The sequence below is a fragment of the Nomascus leucogenys genome, chromosome 17 (assembly GCF_006542625.1).
Source record: "Nomascus leucogenys isolate Asia chromosome 17, Asia_NLE_v1, whole genome shotgun sequence".
NCBI classification, from domain to species: domain Eukaryota; kingdom Metazoa; phylum Chordata; class Mammalia; order Primates; family Hylobatidae; genus Nomascus; species Nomascus leucogenys.
In genome coordinates this window covers 38,235,868-38,244,656 of record NC_044397.1, presented here as the reverse complement: position 1 = coordinate 38,244,656, position 8,789 = coordinate 38,235,868, and the positions used below count along the sequence as shown (strand labels likewise).

General features: G+C 54.8%; 1 protein-coding gene across 1 annotated transcript; it reads left to right on the top strand.

Moving 5' to 3' along the window:
- Positions 1–791: 791 nt before the first annotated feature.
- On the top strand, positions 792–7,529 carry TRIM73 (tripartite motif containing 73). The gene is made up of 4 exons (XM_030797550.1): positions 792–1,181; positions 6,140–6,232; positions 7,160–7,390; positions 7,503–7,529. Exons 1-4 carry the CDS (start codon positions 792–794, stop codon positions 7,527–7,529), a joined length of 741 nt encoding a protein of 246 aa, XP_030653410.1.
- Positions 7,530–8,789: the final 1,260 nt, after the last annotated feature.

The following is an 8,789-nucleotide window of genomic DNA, read 5'->3' as shown; positions in this document are numbered from 1 at the left end:
GTGGGCCTCTAGAATCTCTATTATACTTTTGCTTTCAACAGTTTCTGGAAAGTCTGGGAACTGATCTAGAAGGTGGGGAGCTTGCCTGGGTTTTGCTGTCCAGTTCTAGGTCCGGATGCCTGCTGGGGCTGGACCTTGCATTATTAGTGTCACTGCAAATGACCCTGCAGATGGTCTCTTTCACGCTTGTCTCCAAAATTGAGTAAATGTAGACACACGGCTGGGCGCGGTGGTGGCTCACGCCTGTAATCCCAGCACTTTGGGAGGCTGAGGCGGGCGGATCACTAGGTCAGGAGATCGAGATCATCCTGGCTAACATGGTGAAACCCTGTCTCTACTAAAAATACAAAAAATCAGCCGGGCGTGGTGGCGGGCGCCTGTAGTCCCAGCTACTCGGGAGGCTGAGGCAGGAGAATGGCGTGAACCTGGCAGGCGGAGCTTGCAGTGAGCCGAGATCGCGCCACTGCACTCCAGCCTGGGCAACAGAGCGAGACTCCGTCTCAAAAAAAAAAAAAAGTAGACACACACACACACACACACACACACACACACACACACACACACGTATCTTCAAGGGACCAGTTTTTTCACTGCAGTCTTTTGTTTTACAGCTGGGGAAACTGGGGCCCAAGGTCATGTGGGTTAAGACTGGGATCCAGGACTCAAAGTGTTTCCTCTAAAATTCTGGTGCTCCTTAGGGTTGAGGGTGGTGGGTGAGTGCTGGACAGAGGGAGGAGAGGGGACAGGACTGAGGTCGGATGCCTGTGTTTCAGCCCAGGCAGTGAGTGTAGATGGCTTGGCAGGTGAGCCTGCCAGAGCTGGAGGACCGGCTTCAGTGTCCCATCTGCCTGGAGGTCTTCAAGGAGACCCTGATGCTACAGTGCGGCCACTCCTACTGCAAGGGCTGCCTGGTCTCCCTGTCCTGCCACCTGGACGCCGAGCTGCGCTGCCCCGTGTGCCGGCAGGCGGTGGACGGCAGCAGCTCCCCGCCCAACGTCTCCCTGGCCCGGGTGATCGAAGCCCTGAGGCTCCCTGGGGACCCGGAGCCCAAGGTCTGCGTGCACCACCGGAACCCGCTCAGCCTCTTCTGCGAGAAGGACCAGGAGCTCATCTGTGGCCTCTGCGGTCTGCTGGGCTCCCACCAACACCACCCGGTCACGCCCGCCTCCAGCTGCATGAAGGTGGGGAGCGAGGGTGCAGGCGGGGCGGCGGGGCCCGCGGGGACCGGATCCTGTGCTCTGTGGCGCCATCACCTGACACCAAAAGGATCCAGCTATCCTCGATTTCCCTGCAGCCCTGCCCTGGCGCATTCATTCCTTAGCGTTTGGGCGGCAGCTCAACCCAGGTGCCGGGGATTGAAGCCACACGCACAGGACGGGGAGCTCCCTGATGTCACGTGCTCACCCCTTCCTGTTTTTTTATTTGCAGTTCTGGTTCGTTAATTCTGGTTTGTTTCTTGTTCTTTTTTTCTTTCTCTCTCTCCCGCCCCCCTCTCTGTCCCCTTCTCCCTTCTTCTCTCTCTCCCCCTCCCTCCCCCGCCCCCCACCTTTCTTTTTCTTCTTTTTGGAGACAGCGTCTCACTCTGTTGCCCAGGCTGGAGTACAGTGGTGTGATCATGGCTCACTGCAGCCTCCAACTCCTAGGCCCAAGCAATCCTCCCACCTCAGCCTCTCGAGTAGCTGGGACTACAGGTGCACACCACCATGCCCAGCTCATTTTTTATATTTTGTAGAAATGGGGTCTTATTATGTTGCCCAGGCTGGTGTTGAATTCCTTGGCCTCCAGAGATCCTCCTGCCTGGGCCTCCCAAAGTGCTGGAATTAACAGGCATGCGCCACGGCCCTAGGCCCCTTGTTTGTTTCTGGACACTCCCCTGTTTGCACTCTCTGGTGCATGAGGGTGGGGACTTCATTTTGTCCCCTGGTGTATTTCAGTGCCTGGAGCCATGCCTGGCACATTGTAAATGTCCAAAATGCTGAATCAGTGAATTCCTGCCTTTATAGGCCATCACCAAACCTAGCAGATCACTCTTTAAGACGAGTAATAATAATACCTGGCTGGGTGTTATGTATATAAAACACCTGTTATAAAACATATGGCTGGGTGGCTTATGCCTATAATAACAGCACTTTGGGAGACTGAGGTGGGTGGATCACTTGAGTCCAGGAGGTTGAGACCAGCCTGGGCTGCATAGTGAGACCCTGTCTCTACAAAAATTTCAAAATTAGCCTGGTTGGCCAGGCACAGTGGCCACTCCTGTAATCCCAGCATAAAGCTGGAGGGAGCATGGGTGGGGGCAAGATAGGCCCAGCGAGGTAAGCTGCGGCCAGGGCATGGAGAGGCCAGTGTGACCCAGGAAGGGATTTGGAGTTTATTCACAGGATGAGGGAGAAAGGCGGGGGCTGGAGGGTTTTAAGCCCGTGATGATATGCTCAGATCCCTCTGGCAGAGGGGAGCTTTGAGGGTGAGATAGAAGGACAGTGAGAGATGAGGGTGCCAGGACCTAAGTTGGTGGGAACTGGGACAAAGGCCTGGGGCAGACCAAAGACAAATTTCAAAAAGAAAAAACCCTGACAACTGTGTGTGGCAAGGAGGGTGAGGAACGGGGAGGTTGACTCCAGCTCTGTAATTCCCCCTTGCACAGACGAAGTGATCGCAAGGGAGGATCTGGCATGGGCAGGTGGAGCGGGAGGTGCCTGGGGATGTGTAGTCGGGTGGGGGGGCGTGCAGACCAGGACAGCGATAGGGCTCAGGGTGACAGGTGTGGAGGGTCCTTCCTCCTGGTGGTCACTGAAGTCCCCTTTGGTGGAGAAAACCAACCCAGGAGAGTCTACATAGTGACAAGGGAAGACACTGATGATGACCCCAAGGGGTACCAGCCTTAAAATCTGGATTGAGCGAGAGAGAGCCCTGAAAAAGGGATAGAAAGAATCCTCAGGGCCGGGCGCGGTGGCTCAAGCCTGTAATCCCAGCACTTTGGGAGGCCGAGGCGGGCGGATCGCGAGGTCAGGAGATCGAGACCATCCTGGCTAACACGGTGAAACCCCGTCTCTACTAAAAATACAAAAAATTAGCCAGGCGCAGTGGCGGGCCCCTCTAGTCCCAGCTACTCGGGAGGCTGAGGCAGGAGAATGGCGTGAACCCGGGAGGCGGAGCTTGCAGTGAGCCGAGATCGTGCCAGTGCACTCCCGCCTGGGGGACAGAGAAAGACTCCGTCTCAAAAAAAGAAAGAATCCTCTGAGCGGGAACAGCGGCTGAGTGTGGCCTCCTGGAAATCAGAGAGACAGAGACTGAAGGAGGAGATCACATGCGTGAAATGTGTCTCTGAGGACTGAAAAGTGTTAGATGCAGCAGTAAGAACTGATTGTCTTGGCAAGAGCGGGTTTAGGGGAGAATGGAAGGTGGAAGCTGACTGCAGGTGAGGAAGCCGAGTTTATGTTTTATTAGTTGATGGGAAGGAGGGAGGGAAACAGGCTGGGAGCTTGTCTGTCCTTTGTGGTTAGGATCCAGCAGCCCAGCTTGGGTCCCTGTTTTAGATTTGGGCTTAATTTTTTTTTTTTTTTTTTGTAGAGACAGGGTCTCACTATTTTGTCCAGGCTGGACTCAAACTCCTGGCCTCAAGTGATCCTCCCGTCTCGGCCTCCCAAAGTGCTGGGATTCCAGGCGTGAGCCACTGCACCCAGCCAGATTTGGGTTTTGATGATCCCAAGGCTCTTCTCTGCTGCAACACAGAATACAACTAAATTGCACTCCTTTATTGCCCTCTTTTAGGTGTTCCTGTTGCCTTCTGTTTATTGAGATCTTGAGATGCTCGATTGATGGGTGCATTGATTTGCATAACTTAGTTCCTCTCTTGGGGAAGGAATGAGTCCCATCTGTCTGCCTGGGGAGGGTGACATAGGAATGCCCTTCTTTTTTTTTTTTTTTTTTTTTTTTTGAGACGGAGTCTCACTCTGTCGCCCAGGCTGGAGTGCAGTGGCGCAATCTTGGCTCACTGCAAGCTCCGCCTCCCGGGTTCACGCCATTCTCCTGCCTCAGCCTCTCCGAGTAGCTGGGACTACAGGCGCCCGCCACCACGCCCGGCTAATTTTTTGTATCTTTAGTAGAGACGGGGTTTCACCGTGGTCTCGATCTCCTGACCTCGTGATCCGCCCGCCTCGGCCTCCCAAAGGGCTGGGATTACAAGCGTGAGCCACCGCGCCCGGCCTAGGAATGCCCTTCTTAGGCCGCTGTGAGATGTTCTGATGCCTCGTTCTCCAGAGCAAGCACTCTGTCCGTTTATGCCAGCAAGTGCTTTATTCTTTACTCAACTCCCTTCCTGAAAGCCCCTTTGGTGCTTGGGCACGATCCAAGCCAAATATTCTGTACATTGCATGGGTACAAACCGACGGGGGCTCTGGTCAAGTTGTGCAGTAGATGGTGGTCCAGGGGTCCTGGTTGGCACCCCCAAGGCTAGGTCAGATTTGGGGCCAGGGCAGTCCAGGAGAAGTGCATTTATGTCAGCTAGGGAAGGTCACAAATCCATGCTGTGTCCAAGCCCACCAGGAATGGATTCAGGTGTTTATAGGCGTGAGGATTCACCAGGTTTAACTCAGGCCCGTGTAAGCACCACTGGCCCTAGAATTAGCCTCACCTGGCGCCGGCCTTTTTGTGATGGCTCCTGATTAAATACCCACTAATTCTGGATCTGCTGGTGACCACAGAGTTCACCTGGTGGGTCCCCTGCAGACAGCATTCAATCCAGGAAGTGCATCACATGATGACTTCTGGTAGCTGTAACATTTAGTGACTCTCTCCATGTCATGCAGAGGGGTGACATTGAGACCCTCTTGTGCCTGAGAAGTTCCTGCTGTCAATGCAGAATATTCTTTTTTTGTTGTTTTTTGGTTTTTGGTTTTTTTTTTTTTTGAGAAGGAGTCTCGCTCTGTCGCCTAGGCTGGAGTGCAGTGGCGTGATCTCGGCTCACTGCAAGCTCCGCCTCTTGGGTTCGCGCCATTCTCCTGCCTCAGCCTCCCGAGTAGCTGGGACTAGAGGGGCCCGCCACTGCGCCTGGCTAATTTTTTGTATTTTTAGTAGAGACGGGGTTTCACTGTGTTAGCCAGGATGGTTTCGATCTCATGACCTCGTGATCCGCCCGCCTCGGCCTCCCAAAGTGCTGGGATTACAGGCGTGAGCCACCGTGCCTGGCCCAGAATATTCTTTAAAAAAAAATCATTAGAGATGGGATTTCACTGTGTTGCCCAGTCTGGTTTCAAATTCCTAGCCTCAAGTGATCCTCCCACCTTGGCCTCCTAAAGTGCTGGGATTACAGGCATGAGCCACTGTGCCCAGCCTAGAATATTCTTTTTTTTTTTTTCTTGAGACGGAGTCTCGCTCTGTTGCCCAGGCTGGAGTGCCGTGGCGCAATCTCGGCTCACTGCAAGCTCCGCCTCCTGAGTTCATGCCATTCTCCTGCCTCAGCATCCCGAGTAGCTGGGACTACAGGTGCCTGCCACCATGCCTGGCTAATTTTTTTTGTATTTTTAGTAGAGACGGGGTTTCACCATGTTAGCCAGGATGGTCTCGATCTCCTGACCTCATGATCAGCCAGCCTGGGCCTCTCAAAGTGCTGGGATTACAGGCGTGAGCCACCACGCCTGGCCCTTAGAATATTCTTGAATTATTTTATTTTTTATTTTTTTTGGAGACAGAGTCTCACTGTGTCACCCAGGCTGGAGTGCAATGGCATGATCTCAGCTCACTGCAACCTCAAATCTCCCAGGTTCAAGTGATTCTCGTGCCTCAGCCTCCCAAGTAGCTGGGACTACAGGGGTGCACCACCACACCTGGCTAATTTTTGTATTTTCAATAGAAATGGGGTTTCACTATGTTGGCCAGGTTAGTCTTGAACTCCTGACCTCAAGTGAAGTCCCACCTCAGTCTCCCAAAGTGCTGGAATTACAGGCGTGAGCTTCTGCGCCCGGACTATTCTTGAACAATGTAACTTGTTTTGGACTCAAGGGTACCTGGGTGGCTCTGGTTCCCACCCCGGTTTCCCTGGGAGTGCTTGTGGCTATTGGGATACTCCCAAGAAGGTGACCCAAGGAGCTGAGAGGGGGAGGGATCAGCTGCTCATGGGGCCATGGCCTGTTGCCTCCAGGAGGAGCTCGCAGCCCTCATCTCTGAGCTGAAGCAGGAGCAGAAGGTGATTGAGCTCATCCCCAAACTGGTGAACAACTGGACCCGAATCGTCGTGAGTGCCCCTTCCCTCTGCCCCTGCCTGGGACCGGCCACCTTCACTTTCCTGTAGAGCTCAGTTCTCATTGGTCCTTTACAGAAAACCATGCTTTCCATATAAAGCCAGAACTCAAAGCATTCTGGAGGGGGGTGGGGGGGTGGGGAAAGCGCAAATCCTCTCAGGGGAATTCAACCCAGTTGTCGTCAGGACTGGCTCCAAGTTGGCTTTTGCCCTCTGTGTCCTTGAGACGGAGATAATCCAGGACTTGAGTCCCAGGGGGTAAACAGCTTAAAGCATGGGTGTGACTCCTCCGCCCCTGTGCCACCTGTGTCTGCTTGACCTTGCCAGCCTGTCATGGTGCCCTCCCAGTACCTGGGTGCGCAGGTGTGGAGAGGCTGGCAGCCCTGGGCCCTGGCTGATCTCCCGAAATGAGAGGTACATGGGGCTGGGAGGCGTGGAGCCCCGGCCTTGGAGGTGGCTGTGAAACAGAAACAGGAGCCGAGCATGCACATTTAATAGCTGAAATAGGCAAAGTGGGGTGCGGTGGCGTGCATCTGTAATCCCAGCAACTTAAGAGGCTGAGGCAGGAGGATTGCTTGAGGCTGGGAGGTCAAGGCTACAGTGAGCTATGATCGTGCCACTGCACTCCAGCCTGGGCAACAGAGTGAGACCCTGTCTCTTAAAAAAAATTAAAAATTAAAACAGGCCGAAGCAGAGCCCCTCCATTTGAAATGGGAGCTGGGGCCACCCTCCCCACGGCCACCGCCAGGGCTCCCCATGCATGGGGTGAACTTCCTGCCCGGCGCCAGGCCATGCAGCCTCCCCTGAGACTCAGGTCCCAGGACCAGCCCGGTCAGGAAGGCCCTGGGGACACCGAGGCCAACCAGACAGAGCCTGGCAGCTCGGCTGTGACTCTGCAGTGACCAGCCCTCCCTGTCCCAGAATGAGTCGGATGTCTTCAGCTGGGTGATCCGCCGCGAGTTCCAGGAGCTGCACCACCTGGTGGACGAGGAGAAGGCCCGCTGCCTGGAGGGGATAGGGGGTCACACCCGTGGCCTGGTGGCCTCCCTGGTCATGCAGCTGGAGCAGGCCCAGGGAACCTGGGAGCGGCTGGCCCGAGCCGAGTGTGTGCTGGAACAGTTCGGCAATGAGGACCACCACGAGTTCATCCGGGTGAGTGGACAGGGAGGTGTCCCATCCCTATACCTGCCAGGGCCTTCCCCTTCCCAACAGTGCCCTAGCTTCCCACCTTCTAGCCGTAACCTGCCTCTCTCTTGCCTTCCAGAAGTTCCACTCCATGGCCTCCAGGTAATAACCTTGGAGAGAGCTCAGCCAGGGTCTGGTGGCTGCGGGCACGGGCTTCTCAGCTCCACTGGTTCCTCCATTCGGCTTAACCAGCGCCTCCCAAGCAGCTGCCCACAGCTGGCTCTATAACTGAGCCTGGGGAAAACAGAGGAAAGTCACGTCCCTGCCTTCAAGGGTCTCGTAGACGGGTGGGGAGGCAGATGGTGAACTGTGGGTACTAGAACAGCAGAAGTTCACTCAAGCTACAGAAATACTAGAGGAGGGTAGCTCGTGCTTGCAATGCCAGTACATTGGGAGGCCAAGGCAGGAGGATTGCTGGAGGCCAGGAGTTCGAGACCAGCCTGGCCAATGTAGTAACACCCCATCTCTACAAAAAATACAAAAATAAAAAAATTAGCTGGGCATGGTGGCATGCGCCTATAGTCCCCGCTACTCATGAGGCTGAGGTGGGAGGATTGCTTGAGCCTAAAAATTTGATGCTGCAGTGAGTCGTGATCATGCTACTGCATGATCCAGCCTGGGTGACAGAGCGAGACCCTGTCTCAGAAAACAAAACAAAACACTAGAGGAGGAGGTTGGGCGCGGTGGCTCACGCCTATAATCCCAGCACTTTGGGAGATCAAGGCGAGCAGATCACCTGAGGTCGGGAGTTCGAAACCAGCCTGACCAACATGGAGAAACCCTGTCTCTACTAAAAATACAAAATTAGCTGGGCGTGGTGGCGCATGCCAGTAATCCCAGCTACTCGGGAGGCTGAGGCAGGAGAATCGCTTGAACCCACGAGGCGGAGGTTGCGATGAGCCGAGATCGCGCCACTGCACTCCAGCCTGGGCAACAACAGCGAAACTCCGTCTCAAAAAAAAAAAAAAAAAAACAAAAAACACACTAGAGGAGGAGCAAGTGTCTGGGGGGCCTGGCAGAGGGGCACAGGCCTGATGGCTGAGAAGGGCCCAGGACCCGAGTTTGCCAGGCAAGCTGAGCGAACGGTCCTGTAAAAGGGGGAGTGGCGTGCGGACTCTGGTTATGAGAAGTTCAGGGTGGGTGGGTGTAAGGCAGGATATCAGGAGGAGTGGGAGCTGGGAGAGGTGGGAAATGGCCAGAAGCAACATCCAGGAGCACCGGGCATCCCTTGCTTACCCTCCTCACCCTGGCGCAGCAGGCAGTATGAGCCCTGCCTGAAACTTGCTCTGCAGATTGTGGAAAGAGAGCGGATCCACGTTCTAGACCCAACAAACAAACACGTGCAGTTCCCAAGCCTTCCTCACTC

Coding starts and splice junctions, on each gene's coding strand:
- TRIM73 (XM_030797550.1), top strand. CDS start 792: ATGGCTTGGCAGGTGAGCCTGCCAGAGCTGGAGGACCGGCTTCAGTGT. Junction 6,233..7,159: donor ACAACTGGACCCGAATCGTC/GTGAGTGCCCCT, acceptor TCCCTGTCCCAG/AATGAGTCGGATGTCTTCAG. Junction 7,391..7,502: donor ACCACCACGAGTTCATCCGG/GTGAGTGGACAG, acceptor CTTGCCTTCCAG/AAGTTCCACTCCATGGCCTC.